The sequence below is a fragment of the Colobus angolensis genome, unplaced genomic scaffold, assembly GCF_000951035.1.
Source record: "Colobus angolensis palliatus isolate OR3802 unplaced genomic scaffold, Cang.pa_1.0 Scaffold471, whole genome shotgun sequence".
Taxonomy (NCBI): Eukaryota; Metazoa; Chordata; class Mammalia; order Primates; family Cercopithecidae; genus Colobus; species Colobus angolensis.
In genome coordinates, this window is record NW_012118166.1 from 889,413 (window position 1) to 916,643 (window position 27,231).

A 27,231-nucleotide genomic window follows, 5' to 3' on the forward strand; every position below is an offset into this window, starting at 1 on the left:
GAGGACTTCCCCCAGCCCTGTGGAAGAGCCTCCCCTCCAGTCACAGCCTCACAGACACTCACAGATAGTGCCTCTGCTGCCCTCAGCACTGTCCCTAGGTGCTGGGCATACTGTTTAGGGGTGGAACAAGACCAATGTTGGAACAAAACCCTCATCCAACAAGTGGCTTCAGCCCTGAGAATAAGACCAGTTAAAACTCCCACCTTTGTCGTACACATTGCCAACCTGCTGGACCGGCGCTTTGGAAAGTCTTGAGGGCTGGATTTGACCTTTATCTCTACTGAATTTTATCCTCTCATTTTCTGTCCACTGTTTCTCAAGCCTGTGCCTCTACTTTTTTAAATAAACTTTTCATTTTGAAATACTTTGAGATTTATGGAAGGTCATGTTTTGAATCTCTGTTTCAACTTTGAACTTACCCATCCAAATCTAATAAAAATACTAAACAACACAATATGCTACTAGGGATTTACATCCAAGTTCCTAGACATCAGACTTTTCTCCAGGTGTAGTCCAGCCACCTGGTACAACTTGAAGGTGACTTCATGTTGGCACTGGGGAAGGGCAGCTTTAACATTGCACCATACCAGAGCCAGTGGGGGCCTCTTGTCTTCCTGTTTCTAGGTGGAGCTGCTGGTCTTTCGTTATCTCTGCTGTAATTGAATATCTGTAGCCACCTCCCGGTGGGAAATTCAACTGCAATGCTCCTCTAATCCAAAGCACATAATAACAGAGGGAGGCTGCTTTTAGTGTCTGGAGTGGAACCTCATTATGAAATGTTTACTGAGAGCAGTGTCCTGAGGCAACCTTAGGTGGGGCATCCTGTATTGACTCAAACAGATGGTAGAAATTTATTTTTGCCCTTAAAACAACCTGTCTGTATTACTTAAGTTGCTCCAAGGTTTTCTTTCTTTCTTTTTTTTTTTTTTCTTTTTATGAGATGGAGTTTTGCTCTTGTTACCCAGGCTGGAGTGCAATGGCATGATCTCGGCTTATTGCAACCTCCGCCTCCCAGGTTCAAGCGATTCTCCTGCCTCAGCCTTCTGAGTAGCTGGGATTACAGGCACCTGCCACCACGCCCGGCTAATTTTTGTATTTTTAGTAGAGATGGGGTTTAACTGTTGTCCAGGCTGGTCTCAGACTCTTGACCTCAGGTGATCTGCCTGCCTCGGTCTCCCAAAGTGCTGGAATTATAGACGTGAGCCACCACACCTGGCCTCCAAGTTTTTCAAGAACTGACAGATGTCACTGTAGAAAGTATACCTTCTCCTTTGGATGGACTTGTGCTGTGTCCTGGTGCCCCTTTCCCTCAGGCATACCCTTGTGGTTCCTCAGCTGCTGGGAGAGCTCCTGTTCTCAAACTCTTCAGCCTCCTTGTTGTGGATATTACAAACTCCACAGAGGTAGAACTTTTGCGTCTTATGGTACCATTGAGTTCACGAAGACCACCAGAAAGGTGGACTGGACTGACCTTGACCCTAGGTTCCTTTAAGGCCCCTCAAGATTGCTAGGTGACAGTTCATGGTCAGAGGGCTGTGTTAGCCATGAAAGACCTTCCAGAGCTGTCTCTTCCCTCTCATTGATACACGGCTGTTGACCACCCCTGAGGAGAACCAGAAACTTGGCAAAAATATTAGATCCTCGAAGTCACTGAAGGTGCCTGGTCCAAAGTGCAAAGACAGCAGTGCTGGCATTCCAAACTGCTGTCACATGGAAAATGTACTCTTTGGAAAACTGACTTTCCACCCTATTTGTAGGTGTTTTTGTATGTGAGACACCTATAATTGGATGAAGGGTGGCACAGCCAGTCTTCTGTTGGTCTTTCCTTCAGATTGTAGTTCTGAGTGGCATCCGGTGTGAAGGCACCTGACTCCACAGCTCTGGCTATGGACCGTGCCACAGCAGTGGCAGTGCTCTTTGCTCATAAGAGGCTGCTGGAAGCCCCTGCAGTGTCTTCAATAGAGAAGTGGAGCCATATTTGCTATTAGTGGCTTTAAAAGACAAATCTAAAAGGAGACATTCATTTCAAAATGCCTAGTGCACTGGTCATTGGAGCAGAGTAAGAGTCTGTAGCTCATTTGATATGAGAGAAAAACTAATTGTCAAAATAGAGCAAACTGAGAATTTCCTGAAATTGACTTTGAAAACCCTTCCTTTGTTACCTTAAGAAGTCTCCCATTTTCTCTGTCTGTTCCACACCATCTTGGAGGAGTCCTTCCCTTCTGTTTAGCTTCAAAGATTCAGTCTTGAATTGACTAATCAAGTTCTTTCAAATGCTTTTTAAAACCAGGTAGTACAGACAGCATTGTCAGAAACACGGGATCCTGAAGAGATTTCGGTCACTGTCAAAGCCTTTATGACAGCCGACCTGCCCAAGGAACTGATTGAACTGCTGGAGAAGATAGTTCTGGATAACTCTGTCTTCAGTGAGCACAGGTGAGGCTATGCCAGGGGTAGCTGTGGACCCAGGCAGATTCAAACATCTGTTTGATACTTATCTTCTGTTACAATCTCGTACCACTTCACCCATCCAGCCTGCCCACTGGCTGCTCCCCAGACATGCCAATCTTCCTACCACTTCCTCTATTTCAATGTAGCCCTTCCCTTATTAGCTCCTGCCTGTCTCAGAGCCCAGCTTCAGTTTCACATTTTCCAGGAGGCTGCACTCCTCTTACTGCTCTGGCCCACACTGTCCTTTAACACAATGCTCAGAGAAGGGAAGCTGGCATTTTATGAAGGTCTCATGTGGCCTAAGGATGTGTTGAACTCTTCAAATCATAGTGAACAAAGCTTGGAGAAAGGTGGCAGGAGAACCAGATCTGGGCATGTATCAGGGAAGACTTGCCAGAAGTATAATGTAGAAGCCAGATGAGCAGGAGCTGTGGCAGGGACAGCAGCACAGGCCGGCATCATAGAGGTGGGAGTACGTGCTTCCACATGGACTGGCACTATAGAGGTGGGAGTGCATGCTTCTTTTGCATGGGCAGACACCATAGAGGTAAGAGTGTGTGCTTCCGCATGGGCCAGCCACCTTGGGTTTCTCTCCACTTCAAAATTCACCATCAGAGATTCTGTGTCAGATTTTAATCTACTCACATCATAAGTGCAGCTATAAAGATTTAATTATGAGATCTATTTTGTAGACCAGAAAGGCTATCAAGGGCTGTAGTATTATAGAGAGGAATTTGTGTGTGTCTTTTTAAACTTGGAGATGCTATATGATAATGGTATATGGAATGTGAAATTATATTTTAATGGAATCATAAACCCTGACTAATGACAGGATGCCAGGATTAAGGTGCCTGAGGTGAGTAGGATATTCTGTTTTGCTGTCTGATCAACCTCCTTTGATAGTTGTTAGCTTGTGGGTACTTCCAGGCACTTACAGGTGGCTGTGGCTCTGCTGTCTTCTTAAACACTTGCTTCTCAAACATGCAGGCAACCTCAAGTTTGTGCTCTTCCTGTGATGATTTCACCAGACAGTTTTATGTGTAGGTAAAAATAGCCTTGGCTGGGCCTAGTGGCTCATGCCTGTAATCCCAACACTTTGGGAGGCCAAGGCTGGTAGATCACTTGAGGTCAGGAGTTCGAGACCAGCCTGGCCAGCATGGGTGAAACCCTGTCTCTACTAAAAATAACAAAAATTTAGCCAGGCATGATGGCAGGTGCCTGTAATCCCAGCTACTCGGGAGGCTGAGGCAGAAGAATCGCTTGAGCCTGGGAGGTGGAGGTTGCAGTGAGCTGAGATGTTGCCACTACACTCCAGCTGGGGCGACAGAGCAAGACTCCGTCTCAGAAAAAAAAAAAAAAAGGCAAAACATATTATTTTTAGAGTATGTGCTTGAAAGAATATATTTATGACCTAATAAATTCTTAAACCAGTCACAGAAACCATAAACCTTTAGTGAAAAACCAGTAAGACTGTATTAAACTTAAGCATTTTATCATAAAGAAGATGGACAAATGAGAAGCTACAAATGGGGAGAAGATATTTGCAACACAACCAACAAAAAATTAGTAGGGAAAAGATGTAATAAAAGAAAAGCACAAGCAACCCAATGAGAAACCAAGCAGAGTACTTAAACAGGCCCTCCGGTGAGAGGAAGGACAGCCTGTGAACCTAAGGTAAGAATTCAGCCTCATCAGCCACCAAGGAGGCACAGAGTGAGGCCATGGTGCACCATCTGATGCTTTGTTACTCCTGCCAGAGCAGCAGGAACCCCACTCTCCTAATCAAAGCTGATGAGGATGTTGAGCAGCTGGGTCTCTTACGTGCCCCTGGTGGGAATGCGCATTACATTTGGAAAACAGTTTGGTGAAAAAAGATGCACACAGCCAGCAATTTCCTCTCTTCCTTATGAGCCCTAAAGGATCTCAGCTCATTTGTATGAGGAGATGTGTGCAGGGATACTCAAGGCAGCACCGTTTCCAATAGCAAAGCTCTAAGAGCGATCCAGATAACCATCAATAAGTAGGTTGTAGTACAGTTGTATAGTTGAATACCAGATAGCCCTAGAAATGAACACTGTACAGCTGCATGGATGACTCTTCGCACCTAACTTTAAAATTCTTTTTTATAAAAATCACCATACAGTAAAAATGACCTTCTGGAAGGGGATGGGGAATGCAGTGCTAGGAATTTTAACACATGTATAGATTTGCAGAATCACCACAGTCGGGGTACAAACAATTCCATCACCCTATAACATTCCCTTGTGCTAGCTACCCGGTATGGTATACATTCCCCCAAACCTGGCTACCACCGGCCATACCAGTTTTGCATTTTCAAGAAGGTCTTGTAAATGGAATCATGTGGTATAGACTCTTTTGTGACAGGCTTCTTTCACCCAGCGTGATGATGCCTTTGAGATTCATCCAAGTTGGTGAGTGCATTAGCCTGACATTCTTTTTTATCACTGAATCTTATTCTGTTGTACGAATGTACCATAGTTTTATCTCTTCACCCATCAAAGTACGTTTGGGTAGTTTTCAGTTTGAGGTGATTATGAATACATGTGCTGTGAACATTTGTGTCCAGATTTGTGTTTAAACCTACCCAATCACATGGTATATGTACTGTTTAAGAAACTGCCTAACTATTGTTTTCCAAAATGGCTGTGTCATTTTGCATTCCCACCAGCAATATGTGAGAGTTCCAGTCACTCTTCATCTTTACCAGCACTTGGTATATTGGTATTTTTTATCTTAGCCAGTCTCATAAATGTATAGCAATATGCCATTGTGGTTTCAATTTGCATTGCCCTAATGGCTAATGCTGATGAACAACTTTTTATGTGCTTAGTTACCATCCGTAGATCTTCTTTGGTGAAGCGTCTCTTGAAATCTGTTGCCTGTTTTTCAATTGGGTTGTTTGGTTTTTTTGTTGGGTTTTCAGAGTTCTTTGTATATTCTGGATACAAGTCCTTTTTTAGATATGTGATTTCCATATTTTTTCTCATTCTGTAGATTTTCTTTTATTTTCTTAATAGTGTCATTAACAGAACAAGAGTTATAATTTTGATAAAGTCCAATTCATAAACTTTTCTTTTATGGATTGTGCTTTAGTGTTAAATCAAGAACTCTGTGAATACTCCTAGGTCACAGAGATTTTTTGTTATTCCTTCTGAAAGTTTCATATTTTTTCATTTTATATTTAGATTCATTATCCAATAAAGTGTGAAGTTTAGGGTGAGATTCATCTTTTTGCATATGAATATCCAGTTTATTCCAGCATTATTTGTTAAAAATACTGTTTCTCCATGGAATTGCTTTTGCATCTCTGTCAAAAATCAATTGACCGGGTAGTGTAATTCTTCCACCTTTATTCCTTTTTTCTTTCTTTCTTTCTTTTTTTTAAATAGGATCTCCCTCTGTCACCTAGGCTGGAGTGCAGTGGCATGAACATGGCTCACTGCAGCCCCAACCTCCTAGGCCCAAGCAATCCTCCCATCTCAGCCTCCTGAGCAGCTGGCAGGTGTGCACCACCAGACCTGGCTAATTTTTTTTTTTTTTTTTTTGGTAGAGACAGGGTCTTGCCATATTGCCCAGGCTAGTCTTAAACCCTTAGGCTCAAGCAGTCCTCCCACCTTGGCCTCCCAAAGTGCTGGGATGACAGGTGTCAGCCACTATGCCTGGGCTCACCTTTATTCTTTTTCAAAATTGTTTTAACTATTCTAATTTCTCTGCCTATCTATATAAATTTCAGAATTAGCTTGTCTATATGTACAAGAAAATCTACTGAAACTGGAATTGCATGAAATCTGTGTACCAATTTAGGGAGAATTGATATCTTTACTATGTTGATTCTATGAAAGTGATATGTCTCTCCATTTATTTAGATCTTTGATTTCTTTCATCGGCAATTTATAGTTTTTTGGCATATAGGTCATATGTAGATTTTATTAGATTTATACTTATTTCATGGTTTTGGAAGTATTTTAAATAGATTTTTTTGTTTACAGTTGTTCATTGAAAAACATTGTCAGTATATAGAAATACAACTGATTTTTGTATGTTGACCTTATATTCTACAACCTTGCTAAAGTCATTTATTACAGGAATTTTTATTTTTATTTTTTGTAGATTTCTTGAGTTTTTTTAATCAATCATGTTGGCTGCAAATTGGGACAGTTTTGTTTTGTTTTGTTTTGTTTGTTTGAGACAGAGTCTTGCTCTGTCGCCCAGGCTGGAGTGCAGTGACGCAATCTCTGCTCACTGCAAGCTCCGCCTCCCGGGTTCATGCCATTCTCCTGCCTCAGCCTCCCGAGTAGCTGGGACTACAGGCGCCCGCCACCACGCCCGGCTAATTTTTTACGTTTTTAGTAGAGACAGGGTTTCACCTCATTAGCCAGGATGGTCTCGATCTCCTGACCTCGTGATCCGCCCGTCTCAGCCTCCCAAAGTGCTGGGATTACAGGTGTGAGCCACCGGCAACAGTTTTATTTCTTCCTAATCTAGTGCTACCTGTGCTTTCTTTGCGATTCATTATAGAAAAGAAACTTTTTGTTTCTCTTGTGTCCTAAATGCCTTAACCAGAACCTCCAGCACAGATAGAAGTGTTGAGAGTGGACATCCCTGCCTTGTTCCTGATCCTCGGGGAAAGTGTCCAGACTCTGTTACTTATGATGTTAGCAGTGGGCTTTTTGTAGATGTACTTTCTCAGATTGAGGAAGTTTCCTTCTATTTCTAGTTGATAGTTTTTCTCATTAATAGGTGTTAGATTTTATCAGATGCTTTTTCTGAATCATTTGATAATGATGTAGTATTTCTTTTTTAGATTCTTGATATGTGGTGTGTTACATTGATTTTTTTTCCACATTTTTGAATTGTATAAAAGTTTTGCAAAAATTCATCTACTATAATTAAAGCAAAGGAAAGTTCAAGAAATGCAAAGCAACCCAGTGTGGTGGCTCACACCTGTAATCCCAGCACTTTGAGGGGGCAGGGTGGGAGGATCACTTGAGGCCAGGAGTTTGAGACCAGCCTGGGCAGCATAGCAAGACCCGTCTCAAAATTTTTTAAAAGTTAAAAAAAATGCAAAGCTGCCTATATTGCTTAGAAATACAGTAGATGTGATAAAGCTATAATGAATCACAAAGAAAGCACAGGTAGGAAAATAGGTACTTCTACAGCAGGAGCCAGAGGCTGGGCTCTGAAAAGACACAACAACCCTCCCAGTGATTTGATTGGCACATTCTGATTCTCTTACCTGTGCTTTCCCAAGACTTTGCTATATTGTTTCTTTTTAGATCTCAACTACTTCACAAATACTCTGTTATATTTGCTTATCAGTTACGTATGTGTATATTAATTAGTTTTTTTAAAAAAAAACGGGGGTCTGGGGATGCCTGACCTTCCGAAAAATGGTTTATGCAGCCTTCCTTCCTGGCATGCCATGCTGACCACCCTCTTTCCTCAGGAATCTGCAGAATCTGCTGATCCTGACTGCCATCAAGGCAGACCGCACACGGGTCATGGAGTACATCAGCCGCCTGGACAACTATGACGCACTGGACATTGCGAGCATTGCTGTCAGCAGCGCGCTGTATGAGGAGGCCTTCGCCATCTTCCACAAGTTTGATATGAATGCTTCAGCAATCCAGGTGGGCTGCTGAGTGCAAGCATGTTGGACCTAGCACCCTCTGCCACACCATGAGTGCGCCCTGCAAGCCCTTGTCCTCTCCAAGGGTGTCAGACGCTCTGGTTGTCTAGTGCATCTCTTTGTGCTCTTCTCTGCTCCTCACCAGCAACCCATCTTCCCAGCCTGCTGGACCCTTGTCTTGACCTTCTCTGCGGGTGCTCCTTCCATTGGCTGTTAGTCTGCCCCTGCCCGATCACTCCCCTGGACTTGGATACCGACCCAACGTCATCGGTCAGCCCTGGTGACACAAACGTTTGATTTTCAGAGACACTCACACCTTACCCTCAATGACAACCATTCCAGCCCTCTGCACTATGCTGCTCACCCTCATATTCCCCATTCCCCCATCTCCTCAGCAGGAGCTTTTCAGGATCCAAGGTCGGGTTCCCAGAGCAGGCCCTCCAGCCCTCCCTGCCTGCCCCTCCACCTCCCCAAGAACTCTTCTTCTTTAAACTACAGCCCTTTCTTCCCAGTCTATGAACTTTTCTGGTTTTATTTCCAAATCAGTTGTAAACCACAGGACATCTTCTGAACTGCTCTCCTACCAATTATCTTTATGTTCTTGCCTCTTCCTTTACCTTGTTTCTATACCTGCTGTGAAACCCCCAATCCAGGAGCCCTTCTTTTGTGCCCCCTCATGGGCTCTGACCTTGCTTTGAGACAGACCAGCTCATCATATTAGGGGGCAGCTGATGCTGCCACCACCTCCACTACTATATAGTGGTGGTCCTCACTGCCATGCAGTCTGCCAGGCTGCTCAGCAAGCCTATTTCTGCCTGGTGAGCAATCTTATTCCCCACAGCAATTCTTGTGAACTCTTCTACAGTTTCTATGCTCTGTTGCACTGTCTTTCTTCCCAAGGTCAGGAGCAAGTCCCATGTCCTACACCCAGCCCAGAAAGCTTAACCTGGATATCTCCATCTCTGTGCCTCTTTGTTGGAGTGTCTCTTCTTTGTTCAGCATCCGCCTTCTCATATAATGGCTCTTGTCTCTCCCCTCAACCTGTCCATCTGAGAAATGCTTAGTACCTGATTGCTTCCGACAGAATTGAAGTGGTCATGAAGCTTTAGGCAGAACAGGGAACCAAACAAAAATGTGTCTGTCTTTTGGAGCTGACTAGGTGTTGCAGAGAGTGGAAGTCCTCTCATAACCCCTAGGTCCTGATCGAACACATTGGAAACCTGGACCGGGCATATGAGTTTGCGGAGAGATGCAGTGAGCCTGCGGTGTGGAGTCAGCTGGCCCAAGCCCAGCTCCAGAAAGACTTGGTGAAGGAAGCCATCAACTCCTATATCAGAGGGGACAACCCTTCCTCTTACCTGGAAGTTGTTCAGGCAGCCAGCAGGAGCAGTAAGTGAATCCCCTCTCCCTGGGGCTCTGCGTCTCACTGATGCAAAACCTGGCTGAAGCAAGAAGTTGAAGAGATTCTCACAAATCTCTACGTATAATGTATCCAGGGATACCAGAGGGCACATCTACGTGAAAGTTTCCCACAAGAGTCTGAGATAAACGTTATTCTGTTACTGACACCAGCTCTTTAGTTGACTGTTGCCCTCCTTTATAAGATGAGGCCATTTAAGCACACTAGATATCTCAATATCGCCACTGTAGTAATTTTAAAGTCAGTGACAGGCCCACAGATTCCCAGGGATCTTCTGGTGTTTCAAGTTGATTGTGGCACCCACCTCTCTGATGTCCAAAACAAGCATTCTGTCTCCTGGCAAAGTCTTTTCTCAGGGAGGCGGCCTGAGTGTGGCTCTGCCCCTCCCTTCCTCCCTTCTGAGCTACAGATCTGCTTAGTGAGCATAATCAAGACCTCCTAGACATTATCTGGAGTCTGAGTTCCCAGGGAGACCTAACGAGAGGGTAAATGTGTCTGGCTGAGGACAGAATGGAGGAATTGAGCCCTTGTTTAAAATTATCAGCTCTGGGTTAACCTATCTTTGTTTTCTGTCTTTAGACAACTGGGAGGATCTAGTTAAATTTCTGCAGATGGCCAGGAAAAAGGGCCGTGAGTCCTATATAGAGACTGAACTTATATTTGCCTTGGCTAAAACCAGCCGTCTTTCTGAGCTAGAAGATTTTATTAATGGACCCAACAATGCCCACATCCAGCAGGTAGGCCATGCTCCCTGGGCCTAAATCTGACTGGCAGTGCACAGCCCCCAGGGGGGGCTCCTGAGGTCAGGAATTTGCAGCCAACCTGGTCAACATGGCAAAACCCCGTCTCTACTAAAAATACCAAAATTATCCAGGCCTGGTGGCGCATGCCTGTAGTCCCAGCTACTCTGAAGGCTGAGGCAGGAGAATCGCTTGAACCCAGGAGGTGGAGGTTGCAGTGAGCCAAGATAGCACCACTACACTCCAGCCTGGGTGACAGAGCGAGACTCCGTCTCAAAAAAAAAAAAAAAAAAGAAAAAGAAAAAGAAAATTAATAGCTTGTGTCACCAATAATCAGATAACATAATGGGGAAGAAAACGTTCCTTTTTTAATAGGAATAAGGCCAGAACGTTTAAACCTTAACCATAAATAAAAGTTTTAAATAATTGTGGAGTCTGCCATGTAGATAAAATGTTACCCCTGGAAAATGTGATAAAGAGACATGAAGAGATAATGGAATGTATTATAACTCTAATTACAAGTACACTCTTCTTGGAGGAATGCACATAATTTATTGAAATGAATAACAACAAAGTGGGCTGGGCACAGTGGCTCATGCCTGTAATCCCAGCACTTTGGGAGGCCGAGGTGGGAGGATCGCTTGGGTATGGGAGTTCAAGACCAACCTGGGCAACATAATGAGACCCCCATCTCTAAAAAGGAAAAAGAAAAAAAACAACAAAATGAACTTTGAGATTTCTATTTCAAAATTAGTTCCAAGTAGTTGTTGGGGCTGGGCCCGGTGGGTCACACCTGAAATCCTAACTCTGGGAGATAGAGGTGGGAAGATCACTTGAGCCCAGGAGTTCAAGACCAGCCTGGACAACATAGTGAGACCCCCATCTCTACAAAAAACTAAAAAATATTAGCCGAGTGTGTGGCATGCGTTTGTAGTCACAGCTACTTGGAAGGCTGAAGTAGGAAGATCGTTTGAGTCCAGGAGGTCAAGGCTGCAGTGAGCCGTGATCGGGGCACTGCACTCCAGCCTAGGCAACAGAGCGAGACCCTGTCTTTAAAATACAAACAAACAACAAGAAGAAAACAAAGGGGTGAAGAGTCCGTAATCCCAGCACTTTGGGAGGCCAAGGCAGGTGGATCACTTGAGGTCAGGAGTTCAAGACCAGCCCAGACAAAATGGAGAAACCCACTCTCTACCAAAAATACAAAAATTAACCAGGCATTGTGGCACATCCTGTAGTCCCAGCTATTTGGGAGGCTGAGATGGGAGAATCACTGGAGCCTGGGGAAGTCAAGGCTGTAATGAGCTGTAATCATGCCACTGCACTCCAACCTGGGTGACAGAGTGAGAACCCTGTGTCAAAAAAAAAAAAAAAGGGTTGGAAATTAGGTTAAAGTTTTGCAGGTATTAAAAGTTCATCATGTAATTCTGTAACCAAGTAAAATTCCAGATGAAAGAATAAAAGGTAAAAATTGAGCTTTACTTAAAATTTTTTAAATATGTATTTGAATTTTTGCATGAGAAAGGAATTTTTAAGCATGTAAGCAGTGGAAGAAAGCATAAAGGAAAATATCAGTTCAGCTAATACATGAATATTTGAAATATACCTGTAGAGTTTTATTATTTCTAAACATGGACCTAGTAAGTCTAGATGTAAAAATCTATCCCAAGAAAGTAGAAAAGATCCACATAGCTTTACCTATAAATATTTAATCATTGCAGCATGATTATGCAAATAAAAATTAAAAGCCAATGTCTGGCAAAAGGAAATAGTACTTTTGTTTTGCTTTGAAACAGGGTCTCCTCTGTCACCCAGGCTGGAGTGCAGTGGCACGATCTCAGTTGACTGCATCCTGAACTTCCTGAGCTCAAGCCATCCTCCCACCTCAGCCTCCCTGAGCAGCTGGGACCACAGGTGCATGCTACCACTCCCAGCTAATTTTTGTATTTTTGGTAGAGATGGGGTTTCACCATGTTGCTCAGGCTGGTCTCGAACTCCTGTGCTCAAACCATCTGCCTGCCTCAGCCTCCCAAAGTGCTGGGATTATAGGCATGAGCCACCGCGCCCGGCCAAAAAATAGTTAAATAACAACATCCATCAATGGAGTATAATACAAATGAGGACAGTGAACAACTCTGGGATTTGGAATTGGCAATATCATATTACTTTTCTTTTACTTGCCTGTGTTTGCAAAGTTTTTTTTTTTTTTTGAGACGGAGTCTTGCTCTGTCACCCGGGCTGGAGTGCAGTGGCCAGATCTCAGCTCACTGCAACCTCCGCCTCCCGGGTTTACGCCATTCTCCTGCCTCAGCCTCCCGAGTAGCTGGGACTACAGGCGCCCGCCACCTCGCCCGGTTAGTTTTTTGTATTTTTTAGTAGAGACAGGGTTTCACAGTGTTAGCCAGGATGGTCTCGATCTCCTGACCTCGTGATCCGCCCGTCTCGGCCTCCCAAAGTGCTGGGATTACAGGTTTGAGCCACCGCGCCCGGCCAAGTTTTTTTTTTTAATCAGTGATCGTGCAACTTTAGAAATTGCCCTTATAATCCAAAAAGTAGTTAAAATAATAGAAAATAAAGCCTTGCCCCTAATCCCCCTCTGGGTTAGTAACAGGATTCTCCTGAGTCAGAGGCGCTGCGGGCCAAAGCAGAAGCTCCCTCATATAGGGCTGGCTGGGTGGGGCAGAGGTGCACCTGGCTCTTTACCTATGTTCATAGTGGCCCCAGGCCTGGCAAGCTTTCTGCCTTCTGCTGTCCCCTGAGACAGAGGCCAGTAACCTTCAGCCTGGGGGCCAGATCCAGCCCATTGCCTGGTTTATGTACGTTTCCCACAGTCTGGCATCAGCTGACTGCACCTACATAATGTCATTTAACTCATTTTCTCTGTGTTTCCTGTAAATTGGCAGTAACAAGTCTTACATGGTTACCCCTTTGATAGAATACTTAATTTATGCATTCGTCACCTTTTATTAAATATCAGCTGTGTTCCAGGGTAGGGGCTATGGATGTAGCAGGGAAAATAGTAATCAGATTTCTGCCCCATGGATCATAAGATTCTTAAAAATACTGTGGTCTTTTAAATGGTGAGTATAAGGAGCTAAGTGAAGCGGGGCAGGGATAGGAAGTGTTTGAACGGTGTGGGTGTGACAGTGGACATTGTGGTTTTAGAAAGGGCCCCTGGGTAGGTGCTGAGTCTGTACACCTCTGGGGAGGAGCTCTTAGAACAAGACAGCAGGGCAAGTGCAAGAGTCCTGTGAGGAGCATTGTGGGGTGCAGGAGCCCGTGGCTGGAACACAGCCATCCAGCAAGAGAGGCTTGGGGAGCGATAGGAGAGGCAGCTGTTGATCTCTGTGGGTCAGGACTTCAGGGGCCATCATCAGGACTCTGGCTGCTGCTCTGGGTGAGACTGGACATTTTGAGCAGAGGAGGAAAGTGATCTGGTATAGGGGTCAGCAGAACCCCTCTGGCTGCTATGCTACAAACAGAGCAAAGGACAAGGGTAGAGCAGGGAGTGCGTTAGAGGAGGATGGTGCAGTGATGTCACAAGGGGCAGCGACAGCAGATAAAGTGAGCAAGGCAAGTGCAAAGCGTAGTCAGCTTCTGGATGTGTGTTGAAGGCAGAGCTAACAGTGTGTGCTGCTAAGAGGGGTGTGAGAAGAGAAGCAGTGAGGGTGGGTTAAGTTTGGGGGTGTGGGGGTCACACTCACCAGTATGGGGACACTGTGTGAGGACTGCCTGGGGGCATCAGGACTCATTTGGACAAGTCAGACCTCTAGTAGATGCCATGTGAATCTGTCCTGCTGGAAGTAGGAGTTAGGTTTTAGAGGAGAAGCCCAGACTGGAGATGTGCATGGGCAGCCTCCAGGGACAGGCAGCACCCACAGCCGCCACCCGTGTAGGGGAGCATGGCAGTGGGGGTGTGGGGCTGGGGAGGGGATGGGCCAAAGAAACCAGAGCACCCCAAAGCCCCACAGCAGGGAGAGGGGGAGATGGAGAGTGGCCAGCGAGGTGGGAAAAAAGCAGGCAGGGGTGTCCAGAAAACCATGTCTGCGTCTGTCTGGAGGAGCAGTGACCCTGGCAGAGGGGCTGGCAGAAGCCTGATTGGAGTGGATTGCAGAGAGGATAGGAAGACAGGGGACAGCTGTTATAGACACAGGGATACTCCCTGAGAACTGTGCTCTGATGAGAAGCATGGAAACAGACTGACAGCCCCCAGGTAAGTTGAGGGCAGAGCAAGTTGGATTCGTTTTGTTTTGTTTTATTTATTTTATTTTATTTTATTTTATTTATTTTATTTTATTTATTTATTTTATTTTATTTATTTTATTTATTTTATTTTATTTATTTTATTTTATTTTATTTTATTTTAATGTATTTTTTTGAGGTGGAGCTTTGCTCTTGTCTCCCAAGCTAGAGTGCAGTGGTATAATCTCAGCTCACTGCAACCTCTGCCTCCCAGGTTCAAGCCATTCTCCTGCCTCAGCCCCCCGAGTAGCTGGGATTACAGGTGCCCGCCATCATGCTCAGCTAATTTTTCTATTTGTAGTAGAGACAAGGTTTCACTATATTGGCCAGGCTGGTCTCGAACTCCTGACCTCAGGTGATCCACCTGCCTCAGCCTCTCAAAGTGCTGAGATTACAGGTGTGAGCCACCGTGCCTGGCCAGTTTTGTTTTATTTTAAACTAGAGAAAAGAACAGTGGTTCTTTAAGCTTGTCAGAGTGAATGAGTGCAGAAGGTGATGCTGATGCAGGGATTTGCTGAAACCCTGACATGGAGCATGTGGAGAGGGGGTCGGGGCATCCATGGAGCAGACCTTGGTGGCATAGGAAGGACATCCGTGGACACTATGCTGTGAAAGGCTCTCCTGGTTGTTTTCTCAGGAAAAGGGAAGCCAAATACTCAGCTTGAGGAATTGTTAGAGCTTTGAGAGGAGAAGGAGATATGAAAGAGTTGACATGAGAGATGCCATGGATAATGGAAGGTGGGGTGGTGCAGGAGGTGCCGTGGATGACAGAAGTAGGATGGGTAGTGTTGCCAGCGCATTTGATGTTAGCCTTCATGAATTTAGAGAGACCCATCAGCACTTTGGGGTTCTGCTGTCAGTGTTTAGCTCTGCAGCCACAGGTATGGAATGGGCAGAGGACTAGTTCTAAGCAGGACTGAGAACAGTCAGGAGAGTCAAGGGTTCTGCTGTCTGCATTTAGCTCTGCAGCCACAGGTAGGGAATGGGCAGTGAACTAGTTCTGAGCAGGACTGAGAACTATCAGGAGAATCAAAGGTGAGTGCCAGGAGCTGGGCAGCATGAGCTGGGGCCACCAGCTGGGGCAAGTGCAGTGCAATTTGGGCATGGACAGGGCTGCAGGAATTCAGTCCGGTCACTGGACTGGTGGAGTTGAGGTGCTCAGGATGGTGAGCTAGGCGGTGCTAGGTAGAGGAGGTACTTGTGGCAGGTTCCCAGGGCTGGCAGCTCTCTTCTGAGGTGTAAGGTATGGCTATAGCAGTGACTTGTTCTTGTGAGCAGAACAAGGTTCCCAGATCATAGGAAGTCAAGTAAATTGCCAGAGAAGGAGAAGGACTTGTAAATGGCATCAGGAACTAGGGCTGGTGCGTAATACCTGACACAAGATTGGTTGTCAACAGTTTTTATTGAGGAGGAAGGGGAACAGCTTGGAAGCAGCAGGGAGCACAGCTCCTCAGCCCAGGCCCAGTAGGATGCAAATGTAGTAGGTGACAGCCGGGGCCTGAGAGGTGCCAGAACGCAGGGTTATGTAGGAGCAGGCAAGTAGAAGCGACCCCTGAGGTGGAGGAGGGTGTCCAGGGACTGGAAAGCCAAGGCCAACTTCATCTGGTCACTGGTGCGATCAGAAAGATGCTTACCACCCTAGCAAACAGAATAATACCTCTGCCATCTAGGCACTTGAAAGCAACTCTGGAGAAATCTTCCCATTGAAGGGTGTCTCAGTCGAGCTACCCTATTATCCATAGGTTGGAGACCGCTGTTATGAGAAGGGAATGTACGAGGCTGCCAAGCTGCTCTATAGCAATGTTTCTAACTTTGCCCGCCTGGCTTCCACCTTGGTTCACCTCGGTGAGTATCAGGCAGCAGTGGACAACAGCCGCAAGGCCAGCAGCACCCGGACATGGAAGGAGGTAAGCTGCGGGCAACTGCAGACAGCAGAGTGTGCTCTGGACAGGCGTGCTCTCCGTGTCCTTTGTGTTCTGCTTGGTACTCTTCTGCCATATGGGATGAGCCTGGGTGCTGGTCTTTTGCCCAGGCAGGGTTCTGAACCCTTGGGATTCTCAGAGTCTCTAAGCTAGTGTTCGTAGTTGGAACAGAGGCCCCAGAGAATCTGATCTCTGACCACTTGGCCCCCAGAGGCAGCCTCAATAGCATGGAATTATCTATATTATAAGTATTTTCATAACCCTTTTTAATCATGTCACCTTATTTGTATAATCATTGTAAATTTACATTATTGGTCCTTTGTGGCAAATTGGTAAATTGTCTCGAGGCTCTCTGATAATATCAGAATCATCTTTAAGTAGAAAAATCTGTGAAAAATTATCCAAAACAGCATTGTTTAATGAAAGATTAAAATTAGCCTAAAGGTCCAATGTCAAGGCCTTTTTGTTTGTTTTGTTTTTGTTTTTGAGATGGAGTCTAGCTCTGTGCTCTGTCGCCTAGGCTGGAGTGCAGTGGCGCCATCTCGGCTCACTGCAAGCCGCACCTCCCGGCTTCACACTATTCTCCTGCCTCAGCCTCCCGAGTAGCTGGGACTACAGGCACCTGCCACCATGCCTGGCTAATTTTTTTGTATTTTTTAGTAGAGATAAGGTTTCTTGATCTCCTGACCTCATGATCTGCCTGCCTTGGCCTCCAGGGGTGTGAGCCACCATGCCTGGCTTTCTTTTTTTTTTGAGATGGAGTCTTGCTCTGTTGCCTAGGCTGGAGTGCAGTGGTGTGATCTCAGCTTACTGCAACCTCTGCCTCCCGGGTTCAAGCGATTCTCCTGCCTCAGCCTCCTGAGTAGCTGGGGTTACAGGCGCATGCCACCAAGCCCGGCTAATTTTTGTTATTTTTAGTAGAAACAGTGTTTCACCATGTTGGCTAGGCTAGTCTCGAACTCCTGACCTCAAGTTGTCCGCCCGCCTCGGCCTCCCAAATTTCGGCCTCCCAAATTGCTGGTATTACAGGCATGAGCCACCGCGCCCGGCCAAGGCCTTTGTTAATGTATGCATTACAACTCTACCCTGTTGTTTAAGATGAATAGGCAGAGTTGCAGGAAAAGATGTTGCCAATATTATGTGAGGAATATGTCATCATGCAGAATGTGTGATGTGATTCCACTGTACATATGTGAGAAATTTGTCAGGGGGCTGGTGTACGTATCACACATAGGAAACAGTGGGCCAAAGATTGTATCTCAGGTTAATGACATTGGCTTATGTGATTATTTTTGTTTATCTTCATGTTCTGCTTTCTCTACCTTGGGAACATGTGCTGTGTATAGAAGATGGGAGAAGCAGGGAAACTGCACGGCACACCCAGCTCTGTGGTGCAGGGTTGGTCCTGTCAGTTCTCTCAGAAAGCGCAGCTGAAGGGCCTCTCTGCACAGGAGAATTCTGTACTTCTCAAGGCTTGTTATCATTAAGTATACATACTGTACAGTGCAGAAAACAAAAGTAGTCTAAAAAATTATTAAAGCAGCCTGGGCACAGTGGCTCATGCCTATAATCCCAGCACTTTGGGAGGTCGAGGCAGGCAGATCACGAGGTCAGATCAAGACCATCCTGACTAACATGGTGAAACCCCGTCTCTACTAAAAATACAAAAATTAGCTGGGCGTGGTGGTGGGCGCCTGTAGCCCCAGCTACTCGGGAGCCTGAGGCAGGAGAATGGCATGAACCCGGGAGGCGGAGCTTGCAGTGAGCCAAGATCATGCCACTGCACTCCAGCCTGGGTGACAGAGCGAGACTCCGTCTCAAAAAGAAAAAATTATTAAAGCAAACTCCCCCGTGAAAACAACACGCAGATGAGATGCACTCCGATGGTCATTATTTTTTAGCCTTCCTTTTCAAACCCCAAACCTGGAATTCCAGTATGACTTTCCTGCCACCTGAACAAAACTCAGGGCCTAAGAAGTAATGCACGAACTTTCTTCTTTCTGTGGTCTCAAGCACCTCCTTGGCCTGCAGATTATAAATGTCATATTTTTTCCTCCCCGTCTAGTACAATTCATCCTAGAGTTAGCTACTTGTTCAGAATCCAACTTAAAACACCCCACTGGCTGGTATTTCTGCATTTGCAACTGTGTCCCTTGTAAGTCAGCTGCTGTGGTGCTGTGTCCTGTCTTGGGGACCCTCACGCTTGCCCTCCATCCCCTAGGTGTGCTTTGCCTGCGTGGATGGACAAGAGTTCCGCCTTGCACAGCTGTGTGGTCTTCACATCGTCATTTATGCAGATGAGCTGGAGGAGCTGATGTGCTATTACCAGGTGACCAGATGATCTCTGCTGGTAATGCAGATGACAAGTGATGCCTAAATACGCCACACAGAGGCACGGTCATCCCCTTAGCATGTGACCGTCACAGTGCTGCATCTGCAGATTTGAAGCATGGCCCCGAGGGGAGGATTCATGTGTTAGACGGTCATTTATAAACTAAATTCAATTGCCTTGTTAGCAATCCTCGACCTCGTGGCTGGCTGGAATTTTGTGTTTTTAAAGTTCTCTCCATCCTTTCGTGTTATTGGGCCTTCAGAAACTCAGTCAGTGGCTTGCATGCCAGGAACAACCCTTGGAGGGTTGCTGAGAATACTGGGCTGGTGTTGACAGAGCTCTAGTCCATAGCCTAGTTCCCCAGTGTGTAGCCCCAGGAGTCTGTTTATCAATTGCCATAGGGACAAAGCAGGGGCAAGAGAGGGAACCCCACATGGACCCTTTGGAAGGGCGGGGCCCTGTGTGTTCATGCTGTAGGTGGGCTCTCTCGATTGGTTGGTAGACAGTGATTTTTGTGTTTCGGGACCTGGGCTTCCACTTGTGGGATTCCTAGAGCCTCATGACACTCCAGGTCTGGTTAGTCAAGGCAGATGAAGATGGGATGTGACTCTGCTCAGCAGTGTTACCATAGCCATGGAACTTGAGCCCCAAACCCCTCACTACATGAGACGTCGTCTGGAGGGGCTCGCACCAGCGCCAGAGTGTCTAGATATCAGGCTGGGTGTGATGACTTTTCAATGAGAAATGCTTTCCCACCCCCCGAGAGGCTCCTGAGAAATGAACTGGAAAGCCAACAGGGAGGGTAATCAACCAGTACAGGGCTGACAAAAGAACAATTTAGTCAGCAAATATTTGAGTACCTACTATGCGCTGGGCATTATTCTCAATAATTGTATCAGTGAACAAAACAGAAAAGCCTCTATTTAATTGAATTGGTATTCAGCAAGGTTGGCAGGCAAGCAACAAACCTAGTGAATAATTATATAGTGTGTTTGAAGGTGATGAGTTATAGAGGAAAATGGAGCCGGTTTGAGGGCATGGGAGTGCCTGGATGGAGTTTCATGAAAGGGCGGTCAAGGTAGCAGCAGTTGATGGGGTGACATTTGAGCAAAGACCTGAAGAAATAGAAGGATTTGGTCATGAAGACATTTGAGGGAAGGGTCAGTGGCCAGGCAAAGTCCCGAGGCAGGAGTGTGCTGTGTATTCAAGGAAGGGGCTGGAACCAGAGATGGGGCAGGGAGGCTGATGGAGGGCCAGATCTCAGGCTGTTAGGAAGGCCATGGGCTGTACTTGGGATGGGTGCAGGGCTGACAGGGGGTAAAAGGATCATGGTGGCTCATGTGCTGAGACCACATACTTGAGAAGTAGGGACAGGAGCCAGGAGAGCAGCTAGAGGCTGTTGCAGTGGTCTAGGCGAGAAGGGACAGTGACTCTGACTAGGGTGGTGGTGACAGGGTGAGAGGTGATCAGGCCATCAGGACTGGGTATGTGCTTTAAATGAGCAGCCACCCTGATATGCTAATGCACTGATGTGGAGTAAGAGAGAAAAGCCCAGGAGAACTCCATTTGGTTTTGGCTTGAACAAGTAGAAATACAGAGTTACCACCAGTGGATGAGGGAAAGACTGAAGGGGCAGCGTGGGAGGGAAGGACAGGAATTACTTTTTGGACACGTGGTGCTAAGTCTTGAGCTGCCCGCTGCATGTTCAGGTGGGAGCATTAAGTAGGCAACTGGAGACAGATCTGGAGCTCCACAGAGGAGGAGCCTAGCTAGAGCAGTGAACCCAGAGTTGCTGACATACAGGTGATCCATGTCCATCTATGTTTGCCTGCAGTCCCCTGGGGATGAATGTAGGTGAAAAGACCAGACTGCCCAACAGGGATGGGCTGAGGAGGAGAGCAAGAGCAGCCAGTACAATGGGAAGAAAACCCAGAGAGTGTGCTGGCTCCTGGATGCATTGGGGAAGAGGGAGCGGTCAGCAGGGCCAGGGCCTGCTGCTGAGCAGACAGCAGGATGGCAGGGCCAGGGGGATGCTCGTGACCTGAAGCTTGGGGGAGACTCAGCCTGATGCTGGCTGGAGAGAACAGGGAGAGGAATGGGAATGGTTGTTGTGGGGAGTGTTTGCTGCAAAGGGAAGTAGAAAAAAATGGGATGGTAACTAGCAGGCACATTGGGTCGAGAGGAGGTGTTTAGGACAGGAGGATAAGTGGGATGCTTGCTGAACCCAGCTGTGGAGAGAGAAGATAAGGCAGGAGAGAAATGAGGAGTCACCAGAGCAGTGGCCTTGGTAGGCAAGCAGGTGGGATGGAGCTACAGGCTGGGCAGATTCCAGACAGGAGCACAGGCGGCATGTCTGTAGCTGATTGGGGGGTGCAGATGCTGCTGGCATTTCCCAGTGTGCCACTGGGAAATGAGGTTAGTCTGAAAGTAGAGGGGGCACAGAAGGTGTCCTCCTTAGGAAAACAAGAGGTGTAAGGTGATCCTCTAGGTTGGGCCCTCCCAGGGCTGTGGTGGTTAGAGTAAAGGGAAAGGGTCGCATGGCTGGGTGTTTCTGCATGCTGAGCAGGCTGTAACCAGACATCTGGTCTTGTCCAGGGAGCATGTCAGAGGGGTGTGGGGCTGAATGCAAGGGGCTGGCCATCATAATTAGGGACACAGTGAAACAACAGCCGCATGGCATCGTGAGTGGAGTTGAAGGCTTGTTGGAGCCAGGATCTCAGTAATGAGCTGTGGCAAGGGATTAAAACAAATCATTCCCAGACCCTGTTACCAACCACTTCCTACTTTTTTTCTAATTCTTTTCATAAAATTGGCAATACTAATTTGCACTTACTAAACTTGAAAATTGTAGTGCAGTGTGCCACTGGTAATTGTCAGATGATCCAATAAGTTGCTAAGTAAATGGCATGATCTGTAGCATGGTATGTACACACGTTTTCTTCACACATGCCTCCTCGGCATCATTCCCAGTCACCAGCATGGTCCCTGCGGCATGGGCATGGGCTGGAGGGTGGCTGCTGGAGGCATGCAATTGCGCTGCCCCACGTGTGGCTGTTGGTCTGCTAGGATCGCGGCTACTTTGAGGAGCTGATCTCGATGTTGGAGGCGGCCCTGGGCCTGGAGCGGGCCCACATGGGCATGTTCACAGAGCTGGCCATCCTCTACTCCAAATTCAAGCCACAGAAGACGCTGGAGCACCTGGAGCTTTTCTGGTCCCGTGTCAACATCCCAAAGGTACCGTGTGCTCCTTACAGTCTGGCAGCCGTGGCCACATGCGGCACAAGCCGACCCTGGCCTCCTTGTCCAGGTTCTGAGGGCTGCAGAGCAGGCACACCTGTGGGCTGAGCTGGTGTTCCTCTACGACAAGTACGAGGAGTACGACAATGCCGTGCTCACCATGATGAGCCACCCCACTGAAGCCTGGAAGGAGGGTCAGTTCAAGGACATCATTACCAAGGTAAGAGGGGATACAGAGCGCCAGCTCCTGCCAGCCTCTGCCAGGCCCTATTCTGGGTGCGGGGGAATGGGCAGGTGGGAGTGGAATGAGTGCCAGCATGCCCCCATACTGTGTGTGCGTTCACTTGTTTGAGTCCACCACCCTCTGGGCAGGTGGTGGTAATTCCATCTTTGAAGGGAACTGACACTTAAGAAGGACAGGTGACCTGTCTAACGATGCACAGCTGAGCTGTGGGCAGGGTCAGGCCAGCATGCAGCCATGTCCCTATGGCCCTGTGACCCTGCCTGCCCCTCCCACCACATCACGCCCTCGTGGCCAGGCCTCAGTTTGCTCTTCCTTCTGCCCTGTCAGCTCAGGGCTCCCACCCCCACTTCCTGTGGTTGTTTTTCACCATCGGACCATTTTTTTTTTTTTAATTCATGTCTCTCCCCAGCACCAGCGGCCTTACCTGTCTGGGAGTGGGCCTCCATCCTGTGGCCTCACTGGGCTAAACCAAGACCCGAGTTCCTCTGCCAGAAGCCACAGTGTTGGGTGGTGTCGGGTTTGGGTGCCATGGTCAAATGAGCCCTTGTTATTTTATTTCTTGGTCTCTTAGAGAGTTCAGTGTCAGGATTCACCCCTCTCTAGCTCTGTATGTGAGTTTGGTGAAGGGGCTGGAATTCTTTATCCTCAGCCCCCATCCCTTTGCGTTGGGTGTCTGCACTTTGTGCCACGGTCCTTGGGTAACTAACTTGTCACAGTCCGCTATGACTGGAGTGGCACAGCAGTGAGCTGTGGCCTTGCTCATGCACCTTCTTTTCCGCATGCAGCTACTGAGGGTGGGCATGAGCCGCAGACGGGCTGCTGGGTGAGGCCTTCAGCCTCTGCCTTTCCTGGGAACTATTTGAAGGACCTCAGTGTTGAACACCAGGCCACACACCTGAACTTCTTGTTGGAGGACATCCATGTTACTGGGCATGGTGGTACATGAAGGTGGAGGCCTTTGATGGGGCGTCCCACCCTGAGCAGAGTCTGCAAGTTGCTGGAGGGAGTGCGGCCAGGCCATACCTTACTGTGGCCTGGCACACATGGCTGGTGCCTTGTAGATTTGTCTGTGTGCTGGAAAATCCGTACTTCCTGTGTGTACTTTATTCACATTTTAACTCCTCTGATATAAGGGTGTTTTTAAAAATTGCTGAGCCGTGGTGGAAGCGGCCATGCTTTTGTTTCTTAGTGGCATATAAAATAATAGCAGGACAGCTGAGACTCGCTGTGTGGGAGAGCAGCATCTCTCATCTGGTGCCTGCAGGGCTGATGGCCAAGTCCAGTTCCTTGTGTGACTCATGATGTTTCTACTACAACCTACTGTAAAGGAGATAGACACTGTCAGCTCAGGTGTGAAGGGGGCAGGAGGATACTCGCCAGTGCAGGGGCCCAATCAGATGGATGACATCCAATCTATATTTGGGGCATACGATAGCAGGAATCCACTTAGCCATAGGGCTGGGCCAGCAGCAGCCTGAGCAGGGGTGCTTGCTAACTCAGACAGGGGGCACCCCAGCTCAGCCGTTCACTGTCTCTGTCCATGTGGGTTAGGGGTGTCACCGCTGTGAACCTCGTTATCCCATCGATACAATGGGCATCATGTTTCCCCCCGACCAGGTGGTCCATGGCAGGTGCCTGCCATCCAGTGGGCGTTTCTTTCAGGTCGTGCAGCACAGCACGCCAGCCAGCTACCCCGGAGTTTGTGATGGAATCTGAGCTTCAGTTTTCTCCTCTTTTGTTTTATTATTATTATTTTTTGAAACAGAGTCTCGCTCTGTCACTCAGGCTGGAGTGCAGTGGCACCATCTCTGCTCACTGCAACCTCCACCTCCCAGGTTCAAGTGATTCTTCTGCCTCAGCCTCCCAAGTAGCTGGGATTATAGGTGTCCACCACCACTCCCGGCTAATTTTTGTATTTTTAACAGAGACAGGATTTTGCCATGTTGGCCAGGCTGGTCTCAAACTCCTGACCTCAGGTGATCCTGAGAAGTGAAGCCAGTTGGACTTCCTGGGTCGGGTGGGGACTTGGAGACCTTTTGTGCCTAGCTAAATGACTGTAAGTACACCAATCAGCACTCTGTGTCTAGCTAAAGGATTGTAAACACACCAATCAGCACTCTGTAAAAACGCACCAATCAGCGCTCTGTAAAATGGACCAATCAGCACTCTGTAAAGTGGACCAATCAGCAGGATGTGGGCGGGGCCAAATAATAATAAAAGCTGGCCACCCGAGGCCACAGGCAACCGCGCTGGGGTGCTTTTCCCGTCTGTGGAAGCTTTGTTCTTTTGCTCTTCACAATAAATATTGCTGCTGGTCACTCTTTTGGTCTGCACTACCTTTAAGAGCTGTAACACTCACTGTGAAGGTCTGGGGCTTCACTTCTGAAGTCAGTGAGACCACAAACCCACTGGAAGGAAGAAACTCTGGACACATCTGAGCATCTGAAGGAACAAACTCCAGACACACCTTCTTTAAGACCTGTAACCCTCACCGTGAGGGTCCATGGCTTTATTCTTGAAGTCAGACCAAGAACCCACCAGAAGGAATAAATTCCGGCACAATCTGCCCGCCTCAGCCTCCCAAAGTTCTGAGATTACAGGCATAAGCCACCACGCCCAGCCTTCCGTTTTCTCTTCTATGAAGCAGGGATACTACCATGTCTTCTGGGGCGCTGGCTGTCCTTGCTGACCGTGCTAGTGGGCACGGGCCTGCCAGAAAGGGCCAAGAGCGCACATGGTACCAGGTTTCCTACAAGGGAAGCTAGGACTGCTGGTGCCCCACTTCAAGTTTGCCCACTCGCATGGTGCCCTGCAAGAACCTCAGTGAAATGGGCTTGTCCTTGGATGGTTCATCTCGTTCATGGGAGGCCCGAGGAGCCTTGTGGCTGGCGGGGAACCAGGTGGGGCTTTGAGGAGGTGATTTGCCACAGAAGATGAACTTGAGCCCCCACCCTCCACCTCAGCCCCACATCACATCCTGACTGCCCTCTGCTTTTTCAGTGTCTAGTTGAGATCCCCCCTGACCTAGCCCTGCTGCTGCTGAGTAAAGGGCCAACCTGGAAGGCTGCCAGGTCCTACAGCTCCAATACGAGTGGACCCACAGTGGCCTGTGGCGGAGTCTGGGGGCCAACCAGTGCCGTAGGTGGAGTTTTGTGATGGGGCCAGGTCACCATTCTGCTCTGCATCCATGGTGGCAGGCACTAGGGACCTTGCTTCCTGTCTGGGTCAGAATCTCTGGTGACAGTGAGTGCTCTAGCACAAAAGGGAAAGAGAAGGAGAAAGAAGATACCCTGAAATGATAAGCCATAGAGGGGTCATTAGAACCCTTTTAGTCAGTAGACCCCATCAGGCCCCATATTTTTGCCAGGTCACCCAAACCCAGCAGTGCTGGAGGCTCCAATGGTGACTACCCTGGGCTCCCAGCATAGCTTTAGCTCCAGCTGTGCCCTGTGCACACCCCAGGACCCCCCACACTCATGCGGACACGTTCATCACCACTGGCTTAGTTCATGCCCATCTGGCTCACATGCTCCCTGAACAGAGCTGTGTCCAGGCCCTGGACATCAATGCCACAGTCATCAGGCCACCAAATGACATCGCTGGGGCCGGGCGTGGTGGCTCACGCCTGTAATGCCAGCACTTTGGGAGGCCGAGGTGGGCGGATCATGAGGTCAGGAGATCGAGACCATCCTGGCTAATATGGTGAAACCCCGTCTCTACTAAAAATACAAAAATTAGCCGGGCATGATGGCAGGTGCCTGTAGTCCCAGCTACTCGGGAGACTGAGGCAGGAGAATGGTGTGAACCCGGGAGGCGGAGCTTGCAGTGAGCCAAGATCGTGCCACTGCACTCCAGCCTGGGTGACAGAGCAAGACTCTGTCTCAAAAAAAAAAAAAAAATGACATCACCCAGCAAGAGAATGGTGGCAGACCAGTGGGGAAAGTGCTGAGAGACACAGCAGCCTGGCTAGATCTCGAGACCCAGGAGCACAGGCACAGGGTCCACCCAGAGTGGTCCACTCTCTGCATGGGCTGACCTTCAGGTCTCACCCAGGGTCTGAGCACCACAGTATTTCAGCTCAGAAGCTTTGGGGATGTCACAGGATGTGCTGTCCAATTGGTTATGGCTCAGGCTGAGGCTTCAAAGGAAGGCTGGGGTAATCTTGCTTGGGTGGAAGCATACTGTGTTGTTCGGTTTTGCTGTTGGGCTTCATTCTGGCTGATTACACTTCATTCATTCATTCAGCAGATACTGGTTGAGCGTGGACCCTGCATCAGATACTGGTGTGGGTGCTGGGCTGAGGCAAGAAACCCTGAGACTGGCCTCTTAAGAAAAATGGTCGATGTGTCAGTGCTGGGGGACAAAATACCTCAGGGATGGGAGGAGGCACCTTCATGGGCCATTGAGTCTTATACAGGGTAGTCGTGGCAGGCTTCAGTAGTAAAGTGCCATTTGAGCAAAAACTGGAAGGAGCCCTGGAGTATCTGGAGACAGGGACAGGAACTGACCCTCAGCTTTGCTCCCCGCAGGTTGCCAACGTCGAGCTCTGTTACAGAGCCCTGCAGTTCTATTTGGATTACAAACCACTGCTCATCAATGACTTGCTACTGGTGCTGTCACCCCAGCTGGATCACACCCGGACAGTCAGTTTCTTTTCAAAGGTGAGTCAGTGAAAACCCCAGGTAGAAGAGTGTATTGGGCTAGCTCTAACAAAGTCATCTGAATGATAGCACCTTGATAAAGAGCTTTTGAAATGACCCGCAGCTAACTTGAAGATTCACCAGTGTATCAAACTGTTTTAGGTTTCAGATACAGGAATACCTCCTGTATCATGCTTCACTTTATTGTGCTTCTCAAATTCTGTGTTTTTTAAAAGATTAGAGGTTTGTGGCCGGGTGTGGTGGCTCACGCCTGTAATCCCAGCACTTTGGGAGGCCGAAGTGGGCGGATCACGAGGTCAGGAGATCGAGACCATCCTGGCTAACACGGTGAA

At 47.8% G+C, this 27,231-nt stretch overlaps 1 protein-coding gene across 1 annotated transcript in view; it reads left to right on the forward strand.

Annotated features, from left to right (window-relative positions):
• Positions 1-27,231, forward strand: part of CLTCL1 (clathrin, heavy chain-like 1) — a 103,880-nt gene that overhangs the window by 65,843 nt on the left and 10,806 nt on the right. Inside the window, exons 19-27 of the mRNA XM_011958687.1 lie at positions 2,291-2,436; positions 7,919-8,102; positions 9,298-9,490; positions 10,101-10,258; positions 16,246-16,410; positions 18,647-18,754; positions 21,824-21,991; positions 22,065-22,214; positions 26,768-26,899. Of these exons, the coding sequence (XP_011814077.1) occupies positions 2,291-2,436; positions 7,919-8,102; positions 9,298-9,490; positions 10,101-10,258; positions 16,246-16,410; positions 18,647-18,754; positions 21,824-21,991; positions 22,065-22,214; positions 26,768-26,899 (1,404 nt within the window). The remainder of the gene's footprint in view (positions 1-2,290; positions 2,437-7,918; positions 8,103-9,297; positions 9,491-10,100; positions 10,259-16,245; positions 16,411-18,646; positions 18,755-21,823; positions 21,992-22,064; positions 22,215-26,767; positions 26,900-27,231) is intronic.